The sequence below is a fragment of the Talpa occidentalis genome, unplaced genomic scaffold, assembly GCF_014898055.3.
Source record: "Talpa occidentalis isolate TD23 unplaced genomic scaffold, MPIMG_talOcc4v2.1 talOcc4.11, whole genome shotgun sequence".
Taxonomy (NCBI): Eukaryota; Metazoa; Chordata; class Mammalia; order Eulipotyphla; family Talpidae; genus Talpa; species Talpa occidentalis.
The window spans coordinates 68,023,856-68,047,058 of record NW_023601104.1 but is presented as its reverse complement, the minus strand read 5'-3'; the positions used below and the strand labels follow the sequence as shown (position 1 = coordinate 68,047,058).

Sequence of the window (23,203 nt, the reverse complement as noted above, 5' to 3'; positions counted from 1 at the left end):
CTCTTTTACTAGGTATGAGGCTCGGGGGTTCAGTCTCACTCTCTGTAAAACGGGGTTTAAAACTGGATTCTTGTGAAGATATAATACAATAAGGTATGTAGAGCATTTTGTATAGTACCTGACACATTTATTTATGAACACAATACTTAGAATACATCAGGCATTACAGTTACTTTATCTTTCAAGGTGATGATCAAGTCCATTATTTCTCCTTTTGCTTTTCTACCAGCAACAAGTTTAACAGTTAATAGCTAAGTAAAGTACCTTAGCTTTCCAGAAGTAAGGATGAGGCATGCCACGGGGGAGTTTGGTTAACTGGTAGTCTTTCAAATTCCCATTCTTAGGGAAAGACAAGTATCAAATGGGGTCACTTATATGTAGAATATGAAGAAACAGAACAAAGGGTCAGACAAAACCAAACTAATAACAAACCCTAAAATCCAACTAGATCTGAATCTACCAGAGGGGGAGGAAGAGAAGAAAGTGAGGAGGGGCTCAATGGACTATGATGGATACTCAGTGGGGTGTAGGTGTGATTGTGTACCTCTGATTCACAGTGTTGAAAATTAATGTTACTTTAATTAGGTAAAAAGATTCCCCTTCTTTACAGTCCTTTAATCATCACATTCTAAACGAAATCACAAAGTTTATTGGGGGCATGCTGAAAAAATAATGATGCTTCTAGTACTTTTCAAATAAGTTAACATTCTTTTTGAAAATGTCAATTATTCACTAACTGACTTAGGCCAAACATGATAGAATCCTCTATATTTGGCTCTACCTAAAAGAATGTTTGATTTTTGTGGATGATTTTTTCAGGTGTAGGGCTTAGAAAACAGGAAGTTGGGACATCTATTGTCAGGACCCAGTGCTGATAGGTTCCTATAGGTAGGATTCCACAATGAAGATGGCTCAACACTCCATAGATAATGACGAGTCTCAGACGAATAATGATAAATCTTACATAAATGCATCTTAATCTTTCTGAGATTGAGATCCCTCTGTATACCTGAAAGGGTATTCCTTTCCAGGAAAATATGTACACTTATATTTATATAAAACCCTGCATCAGATTAACTCCTATCATGGAGTACTGTTATGGAATCTACCTTATACTCTGGTCATGAGAAAAACCACTATTTACAATTTTCTCTTCTGCCTTCATGTGCCTTATGGTTAAGGGTAGATTATTGAAATAAATATTCTCATTTATATACTTTTTCAATGTAAGAATCACATACATAGAAAATGAAAAAATAAAAAGAATAAGAGGAAAATTCCTTGACCATTAATAAAAAATCAGACTATATCATTGAATGTTCCAAATGGCATCCCAAGAATGACCTATATATTATTACCTATTAGCAGGATGAGACAGATTCTGGAACATGGGATAGCAGTTATCCTTTGTTCCCTAAATCCAAGCAGAAAGGTTTAAAATGTTTTACTATGTGCTGATAATGGGACCTGTAAAAAAATGGGTGTCCTTAGACAAAGAGCAAGGAGGAGGAAAGGAGATAGCTATCATTTAATTGTATCTGAAATAGCATTACGATGCATAGTGCTACAGTATGCATTAAAACGGGGGTGTGTGTGTGTGTGGTTGGCCTAGAGAACATGTATAAAATAATTTCAAGAAAAATAAGTTCTGAGATTTGAGAAACTGACTTTTCAATGAACTTCTGGAATATGAGCAGGGGGAATAACCCTGCCTACTATTAAATTCCATTTCATGTGTCCCATAAGCTTACATAATCAGCTCTGCACACCTTTGATATCCACACTGAAAGAAAAAAAATTCCTGAATAAGGATGGTCTTGTTCTTAAAACTGGAGCTAAAGAAAACTCCTGACAAAGCCTGACATTCATAATGAATAAAACCATAGCATGAGAACAGAGTGAAACTAAGAATTATACTGCTTGTAGACCTGGCTATGCCAGCTGTTTGTACACACTGCATCATAGGAAATAGGAATAATACCAACTTTAGAGAGTCAGTATGATGATTAAAGAAATTAAAAAAATACACTAACTTTTTTTTTTTTTTACAGTTTTTTTTTTTTTTAAAGATTTATTTATTTATTTATACAAGCACTGGGTATAGTCAGAAGCGCGGGAAGGTGAGAGAATTCACCAGAGTTAGAGTGGAGAACAGAGCAGGCAGACTGACGAAATACACTGCTGAGGGGAGCAGCGGGCGGCAGGAGAGGTCTGCGTGCCATGTGGGTCCCTCGCCTGGCAGCCGGGGATCAAACTGGCACTGCAGAGGCTTTGGGCAGCTTTGCAGCCCAGCGCTCAACCGCTGCACCACCAGGGAGGCCCAATATACTAACTTCTTAAGAATTAAATTTTAGGACTGATAAGATTAGAAACTGGGCATATCATATTCAACACCAAAAATGTTAACAGATACTTAACATTGATTATTTATTTAGTATCTTTTAGTTAAAATTATGGCTATTTATGGGTTTTTCTCATCTCTGCTTTTATATCATAAGTTGAATTGTGAGCCTGAGCAACAACAGCTCAATACATTTACAGTCTTTGGAATCCTTTAAACACAAAGCAGACAGCATATGTCTGTTCTGATTTTAATGGTAAATTTCTCAAATCAATGGGGGCATATCTTGAGTATGCGTGTATACATATATTTATATAAAATACCTCTCCTAGGGTAACTAATCAGTGTTCACCTAAATTATACAAGTCTGACACTTGAGTTCTTTTTCAAGATCTTACTCTGTGTAGTGTTCCTGTTGTATGCACAGAGATAATGGTATTTGTGTGCTCCTTTACCCCTCTGAAATATTTACATGATCAAACAACTGACCAAAGTCTAGAGACTTTAACCAGGGCTTTATAACTAGAGGATAGAAAGAGTGAATACTGTAGGAAAAGTAGGTTCCCCATATTCATTTGGGAGTGGAAAGGAGATCAGTGTAAGAGTGATGATAATTAGGTAATGCAGTGCCAACTCTAAAATGAAACAGCGTAGGTTTGTGATGCCATGATTAGTTACAAAACTAGGGGACATTCAATGACAGGTGCTGTGTTTCATTCACCCCTTCCTATATATTCCTACTAGAACGTGGATATCTTTCAATTTTCTGTCTCTCCACAGTTAGTAAATTTAATAAAATGCCTCAAATTACCTTCATTTAGGAAATGACATTTATAGTTCAAAAATTCTCATCTCAAATTCTTGCACCAACAGGGGAAATATACTTGAATTGAACGGAACAGGTGTGTTGAAATTTTTTTCTCCAGGAAATGTTACTAAAAATGTCACAAATGGCTCTACTTACCAGTCTACTTATTGTTAAGTACAACTGAAATGTTCTCGGCTATCCTGACTGGAATGAATACTGATTACTTAAACAGTGATTGGTTGCTAAGAGACAATTACCCAATCGCTAGGCTTTCTGCAACCTGTGTTCCAGAGCTCTTGAGAACTGTCCACATATTTGTCCCAGAGCATTTTGGCAGCATCCTTCTGCACCTTCTGCTGAAAGCTAGTTAATTATGAGTCTTGTAAACTTGGGTCTTTCAACCACCTGCCTTCGTAATAAGTGCAAGCCACATGTTCAGACTTGAATAGCATCATTTGAAATAACTGATGTTTTCCCTTCCTTCAGTTTACCTTCTCCAAGTTTCCAAATTTTCATCTTAGGCAAACAGAATGGACTGTTATTAGGACTAAACTGAAGGGGGAAATTAATGGGACATGAAATGAGGTCAGCAGATTATTTGAATCTAATAGGAATTTGCTAAAATGTATTATGAGCTCGTATCGTGACCCAGAGGACACCTTCTGAAAGGGGAATAGGATGAGGGGAGGGATGCAGGGAGGGGGAGGAGAGGGGTGAGAGAGAGGGAGGGAGAGAGGGAGGAAGGTAAGAAGGGAGTGGAGGAGGGAGGAAGGGAGAGAGAGGATGCCCTAGCTATGGCCAATGAGGAATGAATCTGGTCTGAGAGGCAACCACCTACATTTTTGTACTTTACTGAAACAGCATAAAATGCACCAGAGAAGATTTTCCTCTTAATTGAAAAATATTCTGTCTAAAAGACATAGCCTTTTTTTTTTTCTTTTCAATTTCATATGCATTAGAGGCCATTTTGAAAATTAAAAACCTTCTCAGCTTTTGCTTCTTCCCCATCTTCAGGCCATCATCCCCCTCAGCACTCAGCAGTTCTGTTCTGAGACACTCCTAGGGACCTGGGCCAAGCCCAAGCAGACCAGGAAGTCTGCTGCTCTTCTGAGGATGCTCCACCCTCGGCATGATTCATGGGGGAGTTGAGGGCCTCCAGACCAAGCCAAGGAAAACCCCTGTACAGATGCCCAGGATCTCTGTGCTCCTGCTTAAGGCATACTCTGTTCTCTCCATATATCTCTCCCCAGGACAGCCTTGAAAACCTGCCTTCTCACGCTGGGACTCAAGTTTTCCCTTCCCAGGCTTTTGCTTGGGTGCCCACAGTACCTCTCCTTGCTCTAAAACATGTTTTCTTTGGTTTTTTAAAAAAGAGTTATTTATTTATACAAGAACCAGGGTACAGGCCAGATGCGCGGGAGGGTGAGAGGATTGACCAGAGATAGAGCGGGGAACAGAACAGGCAGACTGACAAAATACACTGCTGAGGGGAGCAGCGGGTGAGACAGGAGAGGTCTGCAGTACCATGTGGGATTCTCACCGGCTGGCTAGGATCTAACTGGCACTGCAGAGGCTGCGGAAAGCTTCACAGTACAGCACTCAATCACCTGTGCCACCAGGGAGGCCCCAACTCTGAAACATTTGTAGTGAGTCACCTTGCTGTGACCTCTTGTGCTCTACCCTGAAGAACATCCAGCATGATGCCCTCCAGGAGTTTGGGGTACCACACACTCATGACCAGGGCTTGTCAGGGCAGCCAGCAAGCATGTGTCCAGTGCTGTCCCTGCGATCACAAAAGCTTTGCTTGCTTTTCAGAAGCTTCTCTGATCCCACTTGAACCACTGCCATCTCACACTTGCTCAGCCTTCCCAGACCCACTTTCAACTCTATCATGTTCAAGACACACAGTTACAACTTCCCCCGGCCTGGCTGCCATTTACCCATCTTACTTTTAAAGGTCAAGCTATTTCAAAAAGCAGCTCACTCCTGACAATAACCAGCTGATATATATGAACATGTATTTCTAAAAGTCAGAAAAAATAAAATGGCTTCAGAAACAAACCACTGTGAGGTCATGAGTTAGGTGATTCTCCTACTAGTGTTTTTCTCCTGGTGACCCATTTTGACCAACCACAATGATAATACACAGAACTCCTTTCAACAATGGAGATGGCATGAAGCTCTCAAAGAGCTTGCATACTTTTCTCCATCTCTCTTTCTCTCTCTTTCACACACACTCTCTCTCTGTCTCTCTCTCTCTCTCACAGGTACTTGGACACACATGTGGACACATAACATGCTGCTTTGCAAGAGGATACCAGGGTACCAAGGAGCCGACAACTAAAACCTCAAGGTTATGGCAGATGGCCCAGGGATCATGCACAGGACACAATTTTTTTTACTTCTTGGCCTCTGTACCACATGCTGTTACCTGCTGTCTTTGGTAAGCAGAGAAAGTTCTTTCCAGGTCTTCAAGATCTAGAATTTTGAAGACTTTTGTATCATCAATCTCGGTCCATACTGTTCCTTCCAGTTTGTTCTGCAAACATGAAGTTAATAAGTGCTGTAGTTTATAGTTATACACTAAAAGAACAGACGTGATTATTTTTTTTAACATGCTGTTATCCCCAATTTTTCACTCTACCAGATGCGCCAAGTGAGCTGGTTTCAAACAACGTGTCATTAATTTCAGAAGTTTTATTACTTAAATATCTGAGTTAGTGGGAACCCTGAGTTCACACTAGAAAATGAAATCATTTAACAGCCAGGCTGCTTCCCCTCTCGGTGACAGCGTGCTGAGCCACTAATGCTACCCATTAGAGGGAAAACTGGAACAAATAGCTTACCTCAGGCAGCTTGCACCAGTTGAAGGATTTCAGGGCATTTGTGGGCTGAGGGATGTTTTTCTTCTTGAGTGCCAGGCCCATTGGAGCGCCAGGGGGTGGCATGAATCCCCCTAATGGAGGTGGCCCCGGGGGAGGAGGAGGGCCACCAGGAGGGAGTGGAGGTGGTGGAGGGGGCAGCATTCCACCGGCCAAAAGTGGTGGTGGAGGGGGAGGAAGGAGAGACCCAGGTGCAGAGGAAGGAAAGGGCCCCCCTGGGGCTCCAGGCGAGGGTCCACCAGGGACTGAGGCACTGATGGCCCTCTGAAAAGACAAAACCAGTGGAAGAAGTCAAGACATGGGATGTTTTTGAGAGTCTGAAACTTTGCTTCAAATGTGCATTATAAAGAAAACCCACACTTCTGAGAATGAAAAGGGGCAGTGAGGTCAATGGACTCTTACAGGCCTCCATGGGCTCTCTCTGGTCAGCCCTTCAACAGTCTAGTGCTCATCTGCAATGCGCTCACATGTCTCTCACTTCCTGGACCCATTGCACAGTTTTTTTTTCATGAGATCAGTTCATTTTAGAAGCTAATGTGATTTTCCTTGTTGGAGGCTTTGTGTTTAAGAAATCCTCTCCCTCCAAAAAAGAAAAAAAATAAACCTGTCTCTGCTGCCCAACCTGACTGGTAAGCAGAGTGAGCAAATGTCACATCCACTGTGATAAATCAAGGCTGTCAGGCTTTCTATCCACAGGCAGAAATTATCTGCTTGAGGATGGGGAGCTCCGGGCGAAGTGAGGCCTCGGCAGCAGCCCGGAACAGAAGACCCTGTGCGGCCCACAGCTCTCACCCTGTTGAGCTCGTGGAGCTGTGCCGTGAGATCCGCCACCTGCTGCTTGACTTGCTTATGCTCGGTGGTCTCCTTTTCAAGCTTCTCTTTCATCTTGTTTAAGGTCTGCATCATCTCCTCTTTCTCTTGGGTCTTGGCATCACACTCTCGCTCTTTCTTTTCCAATTTCTGCTGTAACTCATTGTGCTCTGAACATGAAAATAAGGGGATGTAAAGACGGGGCACTCTTTAGTGCTGGAACATTCTCTCTACTAAGGACACTGACCAAGGGTGACCATGAGGGTCTTTATGAAGTATTGCTCCTCTCGTCCATCAAAGGGAGACTTAAGGGCTCAAAGGTGGTCATGCTTAGAGGGGGCTTCAAATGAACCACCGTACTGACATTTAAAAGACTGAAGAATCCCCAGAGTCACAGGGCTAACGATGGAACACAAGTGTGTGAGTGGCCATTGGTGGAGAGAATGGTGCTTGTTTGGGATTGAATTCAGAATCCTGTCAAAGAAAGGGTCTTGGAGCCAGGCTGGGGAAAGGAATTTGAAAGGGTCTCTTTTTGTAAATTAGATACCAGTCTGAGGGAAGCGAGGGTTTCACTGGGCAGGTTTGCTGGCTCACGTCTGACAAGCAGAAGGGCTGGAAGGAAGGATCTTGCCCTCTGAGGGAATGTTGCTGCCAGACACAGTGTCTGCCCAACGAGGAGTCATTTCTCCCATTTCCCCTCAGAAGGCTGTTGGGCCTGGAGTATTTTATGCTTCCAGCTAACAATTTATAAAACTTGTGAAAGCAAATGTTATCATCTCAACATTAAATATCTTAAGGGCAGTAGTTACTGGCTGAGCATGAGAGTCACCATAACAGGGGGGAAAAATATTAGCTTTCAGCTGTAATTTTACTGACTTCCCAATACAGCTATCATGGAACAAGGCAGCCAGTTTAGCATACTGTTTATTTACATTGCCAAAAAACCTGCTGACAGGAGTGATGGGCTTTGGGAAAGAGAACTAATGAAGTTTAGGCTGCAGGTTTTTATTGCCAATACTTGGCCCCAATTCTGATTCTTTTATAACAACAAACTCACAAGAGAGAGGGTCTGCTGGGACAGAGCAGTAGAGTTGGTCTCTATATCTGAATTTGATAACACATTTAAATTCTTGCTTTTTCTTTACCTTACATTTTCTCTTCTGAGTCCTCCAAAATATATTGGGTTGTCAGAAAAGTCATGACTTTTTTTCTGTTTTTCAAGCAAAAATACATCAGGACTTTTCTGACAGCCCAATAGTTTACAGAGAAGGATTCAAGCTATGAAAATTTTTGGACCTTTACCAGGCTTCAGTTAAGATAACCTTTAACTCACTTCTACTCTGTGGAAGGCTTCCCTGACTTCTTCAGAGACACATGAAAAACCTCACTGTCTCCCACATCTTCCTTCTTCTATCTCCATTTCATTCTGATTGGCAATTTTAAGAATTGACAAATCTGGCCACGCTCTAGAACCACTTGAGAAATTTAACATTTCAAGATCTCCACATCCTATTCCAAGGGATCTATGCTGTATGGGCAGGGCAGGGCTTAGGAATCTGTGATTTCTGAACACTCCTTAGATGATTCTGATGTAATGCCACCTTTGTGAAGCCCCAGCCTAAAGAGTCTCTTCACAAATGATTTCCATTTATTACCCATTCACTAAGCTCTTATTGAACATTAACTAGCTGTGTTACACTAAAGAGAATTCTCTCCAAATATTCTCCACCTTTCAGATCCAAGGACTTCCTGTCTCCTTACTCCTTCCACTCTTGGAATTAATCAACAAATACTCTCTTAAATACAACTTTGCTTCTTGAAGCTTCCAGGAAAGAATTAATTTTACCTGTAACATCTCTTCTTTTACTTTGTACCTACGACCTCACTGTAAACCACCCAGTTCCAGCCTGACTTTGGCCATTACTTCTTGTATCACCATAGCTGCCTAATCCTACCATAGTTGCTATCATATATTGTGCAACCTGAACATTCCAGGCACTATATTAAAGTCCTTTATTTGTTTTGTCATTTAATCTTCACAGCAACCCTGTAAGTTAGGTTTAATCTTCACTTTACAGAAGTGAGGAGAAAAGGACACGACTTAGCTTACCTACCCAGTCAGTAAGGGGCAGAATTCAGGCTCAGGCCCACAGCTTCTAGTACAGTGCCTGACACGGTAAGGCTTCAATAAGTATTCACCGACTGAACAATCCTAAAACTTACATCCCAAGTACTCTCCTCAACGTGCGCACGTCATTCTCCAGGTTTTTGAGTGCTTCCCTTAATTGCCACTCGTTGATGGTTTTCTCTTTGGTATGATCTCTTTTTACCCTTCTAGTCAGTGTGTCTATTCTTTCTACAGCAGTTTATGGTATTTATTTATAAAAATGTATGCCCATCCTCATTTATTTTTATTTGAGTGTAATCTGAATTTCCATGAGGATAACCTATTTGTACTTCTCATTTGATAGTTTCTACTACCAGTGGCACCCCGCTTTTCTGCTCAATGGAAAAGGACAAATGTGAGAGAGGACAGGAAATGTTTCAGATCTCTTGGACCTTGCTTTCAACATGCTAAATAACAAAGCAAGTGCTGTTGTATTTCACTGGCTGTGACTGAATAACTTGGACAAGAAAATGGAAGCCAGTTGACCAACACAGTGAAAGAATAGTGGTCGGGGATATGATTATTTTCTCAAAGGGCCAACTGTAATTTGCTAATATTCTGAAATAAGAGAGTTATATCCATTCTGTGAGTAGCCAGCAGAGTGATGGACACAAATGATCCTCTTACGAATTAATGCTGCATATTAACATAAAAGACATATTGAAATATCTACCAATTGCTGGTCTGTTAGTGTTTCATAGCACATATGCCTACAGTGATCAGTCATTTTTTTCTGTATGATTTCCCTTTTTAGAAGTGATGCCAAATTAAGATCACGTGGTGAATTAGGCAGCTGAAACTAAACTGCCTAAAATTTTGGGCAATTGCTGGTATCTCATATCAGAGTTCTTAAAATTCACTGTCATTTAAAGAGTGGGAGTGATGAAGGGTTGAGATGAAAATTTGAATTCATTTAATTCAATATTAAATTGCAAATGACAGTTTTTCCAAAAAAATTGCATGATTAAAGTACAAGGATAAAATATTTGGGAATTAGCATGACAACTAACATAACCTGAGTCAGGAAAAACCAGTGAAAAATGCTCTAAGACATGGAAAAAGAAGGCTACTTGATGCACTGAAGTCAATAAAAATTATCAATGCAAATTCCTTATATGTACAGAGTTGCCTAATAACCAGCAACATGGTCTTGTCAGAGTCTCATTGTTTACCTTTTCTCATTTTTTCTGCTTGTTCTTTCCACTGCTTAACTTCATTTTCATTAACCAACCTGTATGATAGTTAAAGGAGCATTCATTACAAAAAAACATAAAAGCCCATTGCGAAATGCATGCTGTCTATGTACAAAAATCATCTACTGTAGAGAATACCCTCAGGATGCTTGAAACCCATTTAAACCCAGATGTTTCTTAGATATAGTACATGTGTATATACAGGAACTCATATTTGATTGCTAGAACATTTCAGCTTCTACTAGCTCATATCTGAAGTAGGATAAAATAAACAACATTGTCACTATCTTCTCATAGACTGTAAAATAAAAATAAACTTACATTCGTACGACATTCTTAATATTAAAATTTTCCAAAGGTGTGGAGTCAGGGTCCTGTCCTTTGTCATTTTGGATAACTATTTGCTGTATAATCCTATCTAGCAGCAGCCAGTACTGAACAGTGTTGCCACTTCTCTTGTCTAGAAAGAAAAGAATGGTAGAAATAAAACTTTAAATTGTTTCTAAACTAAGACAGTATTTTTCAGTAGTGACCACCCTCCAGAGTCAGAAAGCCAGAGAAATGTTTACACCATCTGTACCAAAGCTCCCCGAAGTTTCTGAAATCCTGACATGCAATGATCTATTATTTGATTGCGAGGTACCGTCTACTATCCCTTTCTAACTGTGTTGTAAGGCATATATCTTTTTTGAAACAAAGTAAGTTGGAATTGATTTCATTTTGAGAACTTCAAATACCCCTAAAATCTGGAGCCCTTGGTGTGCACCCAAACTAAAAGCACTGTTCTTAAGACAGAGCCCTGTGCACAATGTTTAAACATTCAAAATCACATATGTAAGTCACAAACACACTCACAAGGCATTTGGAGGCAGTGGTGCAGGATGGACATGAAGTGAGGGTAAGCTTCACTGTGAGTCAGCCTCTTCCTGGTCAGCTCAAACATCTGAGTCGCACTTTTTGTGTCTATGTGAACCTGTTTTATATGAAAAAGATATCTAAGTAAAATGCCTGAGGTCCTCAGTTCCCAAAATGCAAGATAAGCAAATCCAAGGCAAACAGAAGCTAATCCTGCCACTTAGGTAGCAAAACAGAACTCTGGTTTTGCTCTTAGGATACACTGGTCCATGTCTACTCTAGCGCACACACAGGGAAATTCCATGCACTAGTGAGTCAAATCAGACTAACTGTGAGCACACATACCAGTTCAAATCTTTTGGCAAATTCTAGTTCATCTTCATTTCGGAGCATTTCAAAAAAGTCTAAATGCCTGAGAGAATTAAAAAGAAGCTATTAGAAGCAGAACAACCTACAAACATAGGCACACAGGAGTCAAGACATTAACACTGAGGCCTTTCCTAAATTTTTGGGGATTATCTCTAAAATAAATAAGACATCACAATTTGAAAATCTTTGCTTAACTATGCTTTTTCTAAGGGAAAAAAAGAAATCCATCATTTGGCTGAGATGAAATCGCAATAAGAGATAAATTTAAAAGTCTAGGATACCTTACCTCTAGTAGACAATAAATGTTTATCAAATCCAAAAATTATCTAGTCTGTTCACAGACTCCATTTCTAGAAAAACAAGCTCATATACCTACATTTGACTAGCTGCTGTGTTAAAGATCACAGAAGAATGTTCATATCATTCACTTATTTATTCCAATATTTACTGAGCCACACTCTACAATGCAGACACAGGGGATGCTAAGTTCTCTGAAGAAAAATACATTGGGGTAATGGGAATAGAAAAAGATAAATATGAGGTGATTAATGTGCAGAAAGGCTGGAAAAGGTCTTTTGTTAGGGAACAAGGGAAAAAGCCATCTGGGTATCTGTGGGAAGATACAGCAAGTGCAATGAGAATGAGGCAAGAGTATTTTGGTATGTTCAGAGAATATCAAGGAGAAGAAAATGCCTGAGTGCATGAACATGGGAGAAGAGAGGTAGAAGGAAGACATCTGGGACTAGTGGGGTATGATAATAATAAAATGATTGCAGACAAGAATAAATGAATAGGAAGGTAGAAATTAACAATTACAGAATGCTTATCAAAGGTGTCAAGTGATTCCACACATTGTATAGTCAATTTCATAACAGTCTTGAAAGACAGTTGTCATCCTAAATTATCACCATCATTATTGTATTTCTTGCTGTATAAAAAAAGTAAGGATCAGAAAAATTTAGTAACTTGACCAGAATACAAAGAAAGTAAGAAGCAGGAGTAGGCTATAAATTCAGATCTAATACCTGAAAACCCATACTAAGTTCTCTACACAACATGATGCTTCTTTCATTTAGAAAGTCTTAATATAAAACCATTGTTAGCTGAACTAAAATTCTGGTCCCAGCTCCTTATATTACAGAAGGTAGTTCACAGGCTGGAAAGAGTGTGAACTCTCTCAGGTTATAATAGTCTGACTTACCTATCTAATGTTGAATTTTCATGTTCCCTTAATTTATCTATTACAGGTTGAATTCCTAACATCAGAAATTCATAGCGAAGATGAAGTCTAAAGTCCAGACTTTCCTGAAAGTGGAAGGGTGATAAAATATATTATATATTTATGATTGACTACAGTCACTTTTTTTAAACATTATTCTTTAATAACATTATGCTTAAAACTGTGGTACAGAAGGGTCTTACCACGCCTGCGCCTTGGCTGAGCACGGCATTGATGAAGGACATGATGGCGGTCTTGAGACTTACTTCATCTCTATACCGCCCTGTGCTTTTGTCCAAGTCATTAATTAAGGTCTATCAAGGATACAAACATAAAAACAAAGGACTGAATCATTAACAACCTTATAGTCATTTATTCATTATTTTAGAGTCAGGATTATAAAAACTTTATTCAGAATGTTGATTGACAGAAAGTCACTTTCCCCATCTAAGTACTTAAAAACACATTCAAAATTCTTAACATCACATATGTCGTATGTACATGTATGCCAGGTACAAAAATGGTGACATCACTGTTAACACTGATCCTGAATCAAGAATGGCAACTAATAACATTTTCAGGGACCATTCCACTTAGTGGCTTCAGAAGATGTGTGCTATATTGTGTAGGAAGTAGGGCCACATTTTGAAGTTCAGTTAATCAAAAATTCCAGATGGATCAACTGCAGAAAGTACATTCTACTCTCCGGTACTAAAATCTAAGAAAAAAGGAGATGCTTGGAATCATGGGGTGAGTAATCACCACAGGGAGAAATTTCAAGTTATGTTCTCCCTTCCCTTTCCCCCTGTCAGAGGAATAACCAAAGCATGGAGGCACACTCACCTGGAAGCGGGTTCTCTCGCTGGCGTACTTCTGGTAATGCAGCATGGCCTGCAGAACCTTCTTGTGACCCCCGGGAACCAGGCACACAGCGCCCAAGATTTCCAGCACGGCCACCTTTGTTTTAATGTTCTCTGTGCTCAGACTCTGAGCAATTACATTTATACTCTCAGAATGAGCCAGGACATGAGCCCGACCTTGAGAGTTGTTCATTAGCGCCTTTATACATCCAATGAGAGAGGTATGTATTCGAGACTCTGAGGTCTCATAGTCCATGGTCTTTAGAAAGTTGAGAATACATGATAGGCCATCTAAGTCAATGAATCTGGTTACAAACCTGTCATGAGAAGAAGGTTAAAGTGTATCAGAACTAAGCCTCTTTGAAATTTTGTAATAATCTAGATGGAAAAGTCCAGAGGAGGGGGCAGGACAGAAAAAAGAGAAATACACTTCTTAAAGTACCATAAGGTTTTTGCTGATGAATTCTTCTTAATTTCTGGTCTCTTCCTTGGCAAGGACCCAATGGTCAGCTCTAACCAGAAAGAGTGAAAAGATCTTTCCATTTGAGGTAAATACATCTTAACTGATATATTTTATGATGAATAGACCAATGAAAATAAACAACAAGCAGACACTCAGAACCCACATATAGGCTTGAGTTGAAGTCATCTGCTGAGGCTGTGTTACTGTAGAATGCAGCCCCCCTGCACTTTTATGTGTTGACCAGTGTGACTCAGGCAGACCCCCTTATCAATGACAGTCAAAGTACATGCTTGAACTCCAGGATATTTACTTGTCAAATAAATGATAATTTATAGTTCTACAATTTTGTAGAAAAATCATCTTTTGTATGATGATACATTGGCTCCCAATATATAAAACAGATAAAAAGCAATATTTTATTACCGTAACTATTATTGTTCACTATAAAATTTATCAATGAAAATAGTTCACAATTGAAAAGTGCATGTGAAAGCCTCTGAAAAGTTCAAAAGTAACATGACCTTACCTACAGGTACTTTAAGTGACTACTCAGAAACTTCTGAATTTATTTAGCCTTGGCTACCCATTAACATCTGAGAATACAGAATATATACACAGAAGAAAACATTGATCTAGTTAAAATAGGCTAGAAAATCCCAGATATATAATTTATAAGGGTTATTGATGAATCAGTAAATTTTTCTTAGTAGCATTTTATATTCAAATAAAGGAAGGGAATCTTTGTTTTATCGTCATTTTAACCAACCACTATATGATCCAGATATAATAAAACTAATTAAACCAGTTGGCTTTCATTTAACAACTGTGCTAAAAAAATATGTTCTTATCAGTACCCCACATCCCACCAGACTTAAAGAAGCATTAATGGAAAAATTGAAGGTACAGGAGGAAAACAGCAGAAGCTTATTACTAGAGAGGAGGCAAATCACTATTGCCAGAAAGTCTGCCCTTTTTTTCACTTTTATTGGAATACAACTCACATGCCATAAACTTCATACTTTTAAAGTATACCATTCAGTGGTTTTTCATATATTCATGGAGTAGTGCACCTATTCCCACTATCTCTCAGAACAATTTATCGACCCCAAAAGACCATTTCCACCTCTCTTCAGCAGACAACTACTAATCTTTCTATGTCTAAGGACTGGGCTTTTCTGGACATGTCGGACATGTCATATGAATCACTTGTGACCTTCTGTGTCTGGCTTCTTCCTTTTTAGCAGTCAAATAATATTCTGCTGTATGGCTATATCACTTTTTATTTACCCATTCATTATCAGATAGAATTTGGATTGCTTCCACTTTTTATCTATTATAAACAATACCGATATGAGCATTCACGCACAAAATTTTGGGAGGACATGTTTTCATTTCCCTTGGCTATATATCTAGTAGTAGAATTGCTGGTACATATGGCAACACTATGTTTAACAATCTGCCCAACTGTTTTTCAAAGCGGTTGTACCACTTTACATTCCCACCAGCAATGAATGAGGGTTCTACTTTGTTCACATTCTCATCAACAGTTGCTAGTCTCTTTTTTATTTTAACCATGCTAGTGACTGTCTCCTTGTCTTTTAATTGAAGAAAATTGATTTAATGAAAATTCATGGCTAAAATATTTCATCTGCAATTTAAACTGCATACTTTTAAGATTTCCTTGAAAGCTTGACGAATGCATTAAAAGGAAGGCAAGAAGAAAAGGGAGGAAGAAAGGACAGAAGAAAACAGTAAAAAGAAGAAAAAGAAGAGACAAATAGTACATGCTACCTAGGGGGGAATTACCTCATTGGTTTTGTCCTTAGTGCTGTCTTCAAACTCTCTATAGTTTTACTTCTCTCCTCCTCCTCTTCTTTCTCTAATGCCAGCAGAGATTTTCTCTATGTAAAGAAAACTTAAGTTATTTCTTCAAATTGTTTCAATTATTGCATAAGCAGACAAGCCTACAGATTATGTGCTACCATTACTTTTAATGCAATCAATAAATCTGTGATTAAGATTTACTATAAGCCAAAGTGTAGAGCAAAAGCATCAAGAATTATACAAATCTGCTATCTCGTCTATAAGTTATTTTTAATCTTAACGCTATAAGGAAATGCTTAGAAATACTAGTAGAGATTAATTGCCCAGATGTTTGTATAACTGTTCTATCGCTATACCCTGATAAAGATACTACCATTTATAATTGAGAGAAAGAAGGCTGGACCTGTAGTTTAATAGAACATCCTGGAAACTAAAATTTACAGCAGCAAACCATCAGACTGAAGTGGCTGCAATCCTCTCACAGTATCTCTCCTATGACTCTGCTGAAAAGTGTAATAGTTTTCTATACTTTTTGTTACATCAAGTTATTTTTTTAAGAGGAACAATTAAATCGGATCTGCTACTAAGGTGGACAAGTCCCTCAGAATAAATGCTTAACTTTAGAAATGATTTAATATCACTTGGAAACCAGTATATGGAGTGCATGTATGTATGTATGAGTGTGATGTATGTGTTCATGTGTGTGTAGACATGCTCTGCCACCCAGAGATCTGTGAGAGCCATGCTTTTCAAACTCTAACGTGGAGATGAATCATTTGGAGATCTTGTTAAAATTTAGGCTCTTGTTTGATATGTCTGTGTTCACCAAAGCCTAAGATGCTGCGCTTCTGACTCATTTCTAGGCAATCCTAATGCTGCAGGTGTGTGGCTTTTGAGAAATCAGGTTGTAAGGAAGCAGGTCTCAGTTAATATTAAGCTGTCATGAGTGCGAGTGAGGTTTTATGGGCTTCCCTCTCTTTACCCTACTTTGAACAGGTGCTTGTGTAGTCTCAGTCTTTTTACTTGTTACCAGTTTGTTTTTTTTTTTTAAAGATATATTTATTTTTATACAAGAGCTGTGATACAGGCCAGAGGTTCAGGAGGGTTAGAAGATTCACCAGAGACAGAGTGGGGAGCAGAACAGGCAGACTGACTGAAATACACTGCTGAGGGGAGCAGCGGGCGAGAAAGGAGAGGTCTGCCACACCATGTGGGAATCTCCCTGGCCAGCCAGGAATCGAACCTGCGCTACAGAGGCTGTGGACAGCTTCACAGTGCTGCCTGCATTCAACCCACTGCGCCACTGGGGAGGCCTCTTGTTACTAGTTCTGATGAAAGGATTTTTGGGAAGCAAGTTAAAAAGGAAAGTTTGGCTCTTATCCATGGGTGTCACATGGGTGTCAGTGATCTAGCCTCTCCCCTTTTTTCGGGACCACAAATCATTGAGTGACCTAATTTTTCAAGTCAACAGTATCAGTATTAAGAACTCAAAAGTTAACTAAAGACTAAATTTGACTTTGCAATTAGGAGAGTAAACTGCAAGGCAAATGAATATGTCGGTATCATTTATGGAACTGAAATAAAAACAGTAAACTCTTGTTTTTTAAACTTGTTACTGCTTCTGCTAAAGCTGTCCTCTTCCTGTGATGTTCCTAGACAGCTGTCACAGGCAGACTGGGGGTGGAGAAAGTGCATGTGGAAATAGCCAATGAATTCCTTCATGGCTCTGAGACCCACCTCCTGGAAAATTCAGCACAAATCCAGCCAAGTATGTTTAATCTCCTATACACAGCTGAACTTGTTTAGACTCAAGCAATCACTTTAAATCTGCAGCTCAGAATCAAGCCTTTTATGAATATCACTCCTTTTCCCTGAGCTTAATCACACAAAACTATCCCAAAAATTAAAGACCACACACAAATAGTATTGTGGCTCACAAATACTAAATAAAGGTGTATGCATTTATCCTGTTAATGACCATGGAGACTGGAACATCTGAATAAAACAGACTATATTACATCCCAAGTAGAGCTGGGAGATTTAGGAAATGTTAAGAAAATTAAATTGGGATTTAATTTCCCCAGTATAAGGAGCATTACCTTCCTATGAAACAGAAGACAATTCACTTTTCTGTATGTGATAAGATAGATTTGGATTTAAAATTCTGTTTATTGTATGAGAACACTGAGGACATACAGATGAAACTGATGTTCTACAGAAACTTTTCAAAATAAAGTAACTTCCTTTACATTTTTAAGCTTAACAACTGGGAAGAAGACTTAGTTTGCAAGTTTTGGCAGCAAAGGAGGATATGCCTGTATTTCTGAAGAAGACCACAATGCCAAATATCAAGTCTGCACTTGGCACATACAGGTCAGGCCTGTGGCAACTTCTTTGGGTGCTCAATGCACTTAGCATATCCTTGTGCCCATGAAAAGTAGGTGAAGGACAAAGTGCATCCTGACAGAGAATAAAGAGTGAAACATGTAGGTCTGAGAGAGATGTATAGATGAGGCATGGAATTCATTTCTGGCTGGGAGCATGGAACTAAGCTCCTGTTTGAAACATTTCCTTAGTGTGAAATCAAGCCTGCTGAACACACTGGACTTCACCTTACATCTGTCCTCCTTGAGGGTACCCAGAGAAGACACAGACACAGAAAGCCTGGGTTATTTTTGAACTTGTTGGGCTTCACAATTTTATTATTCTGTTCATCACTTTTTAAAAGCCAACTGATCACCCAGGGGTTCTTTTAAGAACAAAGCATTCTTGTTATGAGGCTTAATTGAAGTAACTGAACTTGTTCCACAAACAGCTTCACAGACCAAAAAGGGCTGCAGTTCTCAGCCTAGACTGTTTATCAGACTCTGGAGAAAAAACAAAACAAAACAAAACAGATGCCTGCCCCACCCCAGAAAAGTTTGGGGTGGAGGTGGTATTACCGGGCCCTTTTAATGTGCCAAAGAGTTTTAAAAACCAAGGCGAGTGAAAGACAAACTGAAAAGGTGTTTGAGCTTAGACTGATAGGTTTAAATTCCAGCTCTATCATCTCCTAATTAGATGACCTTGGGTAAACTAGCCTTTCTCTGGGTGTGAGACCTTATCTATAAATAGCACTTACTGCATAGGGTGCTTGGAAAGATCTACAACATGTGAAATGCCTGTTACACTGCCTTTCATGTGCTGGACACTCATAGTAGTAGTTATATTGATGCTTAGGACAATGAATGATGACAGTGTGGATAAATGTCCCTTCAACAATTCCCTAACCAAAGAGACAAAGAGTCTAGTTGCCAATCTAGAGTAATAATGTCCTTTTTGGTCCCCAGAGACAATGTTCTCAGGATGTCTGCTGTGTGTTATCAGGAATTCTCTCACAGTTATCAGAGAAATTAGCCAGAACTATGGGAGGGGGTGGTGGTGGCAACAAATATGACGAGAAAAACAGAAAACTCAGCTTATGGTTTCTGATCTCATAAGGTCTTCTTGTTCCTTTATGTCTGCAGGAGTTCTGAAGCCTCATTAATCCTTGAACTGTTAATGCCCTCTACCTTTAGTCCTAGGGAGATGCTGGCTTGATGGTAAAGCAGCACTGGAAAGCACTGTTGGGTATTTAACACATAAAGAATAGCAAAGAGACTGACAATTTAATAGCTTTGAGATATTCTTGGAAAGGATTTCGGATTCGGAAGCAAATATAATTAAAATGTAGACCACTCATGAATGTAGCAAAGGGTTTTCCACAAGAAAGGTTCTTGAAGAAGTGCCATGTAACCGGCCCATCATGGACCCTCTAGTGCAGGAAATAATCCAGATTCACTCCATAGAAGGCAAGGATTAAGTCACTAAAGAACAAATTAAGCTAACTGCCTCAAAATTTGAAGAAAGGAAAAATCTGTAGTACTTAGTACTTCTCCATTTATAGAATTGAATCCAGTAACAAAGAAGAAGCTTTCCTGGTTAGACATCAAACAATGCTGACTTAATTATAAAGAGAGAGCCTGACTGTAGACTGCTATTCCCTCCCACCCACTTCCCCTGGCCTGGCCAACACCTCCCACCACCCCCCCCACCCCCCGCCGCCCCAGGAACAAGAATTCAGAAAAATAGTCTTTACATGCAGGGAATATAAATGGTTCTATATTATAGCTTAGGCAAATGCACAGAAAATCCCTGATGGTCATCACAATCTCACATTCTGTCAGCATATTCATACACATGCTTAGGTCACGCACGCTTTTTTCATCTTTGCCATTGTGTAGATGCGTTGTATAAGAAGAGGATTTCGTGGTTATTTTCTGCTGTGCTTTTAGATTAGAAAGGCTTGGGGCTCTGATTTATAATTGTCCATTTTTGCTTTGTTGTGTATTGTACTGTTATTATTTTTTTACACTGATATCTTATTTGGTTTCCCTATACTCCTGCAATAAGTGAAACCATTCGATATTTTTCTTTTTCCTTCTGGCTTATTTCATTGAGCATAATTCCTTCTAGTATACTGCAGGGGAGGAGGAGGGAGAGGGATTAGAGGGAGGGAGGGAGGAGCACAGGGGACTGAGGTGATGGTGCACTGGTGCATTGGTGAAGGAAACTCTATGGGGACTACACCTGAGGAGGTGGAGGGAAGCAAATATTGTTGAATAATGAACAATGATGTAAAAAATAAAAAAAAGAAAGGCTTAGGGCAAAAGTTTATATGCAGTTTCTTCCATAATTGATATAGTCCTATTCACATTTGCTATCCTGTCTGTTATTCACTGTGTGACAGCAGATGAAGCACCTTTAAAGAAGATGCTAGAAAAAGAGGAAGTTACCAAAAGTCAAGGCTTCTAAAAGTTTAGCACAAGTGTGAATGATTCACATACTCTAGTCAGTTTTTAACTTCTGCAGCAGCAGCAAAACATTAGATAATCTAAAATGTTTGCTTTAAGTGATAAGAAAACAATCCTCAATAAAGAATCAGGGGAAGGCAGGAAAGAAAGGTAGAAAAAAAATACTATGGAAGTTAGCATCTGCTTGAAACAATTCCTTCACGGTTTTTCTCTCAAAATGAATCTAATAGATTGATTCTCAAAATCATGAGTATAGCTACTTAGGCAAAGACTGCTTTCCATTGTGGGCAACCTTCAATTTTTATCAATATTAACGGTATTTAAGCCAGTAAGTTCAAAGGTTGATGACTTGTTTTCTGCTGCAAATTTTAGCTGGGATCAATAGGTACCCCGAAAACTGCTCAGAACACCGACATCACAGAGACATCTTTGTAATCAGAACATATATTTTAGTAAATGCATTTTAAGCAGTTACTAAACCAAAAATCCATGCGCCAAAGATTTCTCAAGGACATTGAGGACCATTATTATTATGTCTTTTCATTAAACAGCTTACTCCAGTAACTCCTGTTACTTATATGAGTTAAAAAGCACTTTGGTGCCTTGTAAAATCAAGAACCCAGGAACTAAGTAAGTCCTCATTAAGAAAGAGAATGAAAGAAAAACCAGGAAGGAATTGTTTCATGGTATTATTTTTAAATGGCAGTAACTTTTAGAATTGTGCAGGCATCACTAAGCTCCAGTGATTGGTAAGAGCAACTGCAAGTTAGAGCTGAACATAAGCCAGATTTAAGATTACATTTCCTTTCATAACATTAAACTCACTTATATTTTAGTGTGTGCTGATTTTATTTAAAACATACTGGAAAAAATCACTTTGCCAAGTACTACTCCTGCCCTCTTTTATTTCCCAACATTGAGTTTGCAATGGAGTTTGTAAAGATAATATTTGGTAGCTCTTACTCAAGTGAATTTATTATGCAATTGTGTGCTTTGTACTAGACTTGCATTTTAAACTGTGTCATAGAACATAAAGTATACCTACAGCAGCCATGGAATTGAGCTGATCGATGTAGAATTCAGGCCAACTTGTTGCTCCCTTGTTTTCTTCCTGGTCCTAAAGAGGAAAAACACAAAGTGATATACCACCAGACAGATACACATGATGGTCCCCAGCACATCTGACTTCTAGGGCGTCTACACAAACCATGAGGAGACAGTGAGATGCAGATTTTGTCTTTACATGTTGGCTTTGACTCATTGGACTGCCCATTTCACTAGAATGGTCTTCCTGACCATCAATTTCCACAGAGAGTGCTAAAGTCTGAGTTAGTGTGGCAAAGGGGACATTTTCAAAACTATATATCAAGGGGAATTTAAATGGTGGCTTTGCCACGCCAGGGTGTGAGCTGTTTTCCTTCAGGGACACAGTAATATTAAGAAAGGCACTGTGTTTGTTGTGTGAACAAAGGATCTCTGGGTCCTATGTCACAGTGAGGATAGTACTGAATTATTCATCTGGATGAAATCCACAAGAAGGAAAGTTGCCTTTAAACTGACCACAGGACTCTGTCAGTTGTTAACTAGAATTGGTCAGTTCATTTTATTCAAACTCCAGCAGACAGTATAAATTTTGAAGAAAGGTTTCATTAGTTGTTCCCTCTTCAGATGAGGGGGTAGAATAAAGTCTAAAAATGAATAGAAGGTAGTAAAGGGAACAAAACTTAGTCCCAGGCCCAACCCTTATGCTGTGACATCTTGTATTTGGATAGAAAATGGAATGTCTCTGAGCTCTGGGGCACTGAAACACAGGAGGTTGGGAAGCCATTCCTGAACCACTCCAGTCCGTTTGTGTCTTACAAACCATTGTGACACCAGAGTTGACTTGGATTTTGTGGATCCAAGCACGTGCGTACGTGCGCGCGCACACACACACACACACACACACACACACAGAGTATCAGGGTGCTCAGGCCTCTGCTCCATCAGAGCACTGAGTCCATCAGAAGGTGATGTTGTAGTCAGGGATATCCATGAATGTTTGCAAATCTCTGTAACTAGAAGTCATTTGTGGCATCAAACAGACTTAATGAGGACATTTTTAGCTCTTCTCTAGCTTCACATTCAAATAGCACCTTATACAATTAATATCCTCTCCTCATGTCACCTTAGAGAAGTGCTGGCCCAGCATACATAGCTGCTATCTGACAATAAAGCAGTCACCCCCTATTTTGCTTTAGCATCTATTTATTGGTGTCAGAATCCAGAGATAGTGGTATCAAGATGGGGTTTTTAATTTTAGTCCTGTACTGTACTGTACCTCAAAAAAAAAAAAAAAAAAAAAAAAAAAAGAGCCCACAACTTTCTCTAAGCAAAATCTCCTAGGCAGGTCTACTTGGGAAAGGCAAAAGAAACGTAATTTCAAAACTAAGTATTCACAAAAAATGAACACAAAATGTTTCACAAAAAATGTTTAGGGTTTAGGGTGCCTTGAAAGCTGGCAGTAACTGGTTTCGGGACTCAGGCAATTGAGTGAATTTCATGTGGAAACTGTAAAGCCAGATGACTGGACAAAGGTCA

General features: G+C 39.3%; 1 protein-coding gene across 1 annotated transcript in view; it reads right to left on the bottom strand.

The window, feature by feature from the left end:
- DAAM1 (dishevelled associated activator of morphogenesis 1) overlaps positions 1–23,203 on the bottom strand; it is a 155,656-nt gene that overhangs the window by 30,863 nt on the left and 101,590 nt on the right. The window contains exons 4-15 of the mRNA XM_037503441.2: positions 21,669–21,740; positions 15,774–15,868; positions 13,488–13,821; positions 12,848–12,958; positions 12,627–12,730; positions 11,402–11,468; positions 11,057–11,174; positions 10,523–10,661; positions 10,181–10,239; positions 6,824–7,011; positions 5,996–6,295; positions 5,581–5,688 (exon numbers count right to left, since the gene is read on the bottom strand). Of these exons, the coding sequence (XP_037359338.1) occupies positions 5,581–5,688; positions 5,996–6,295; positions 6,824–7,011; positions 10,181–10,239; positions 10,523–10,661; positions 11,057–11,174; positions 11,402–11,468; positions 12,627–12,730; positions 12,848–12,958; positions 13,488–13,821; positions 15,774–15,868; positions 21,669–21,740 (1,695 nt within the window). The remainder of the gene's footprint in view (positions 1–5,580; positions 5,689–5,995; positions 6,296–6,823; positions 7,012–10,180; positions 10,240–10,522; positions 10,662–11,056; positions 11,175–11,401; positions 11,469–12,626; positions 12,731–12,847; positions 12,959–13,487; positions 13,822–15,773; positions 15,869–21,668; positions 21,741–23,203) is intronic.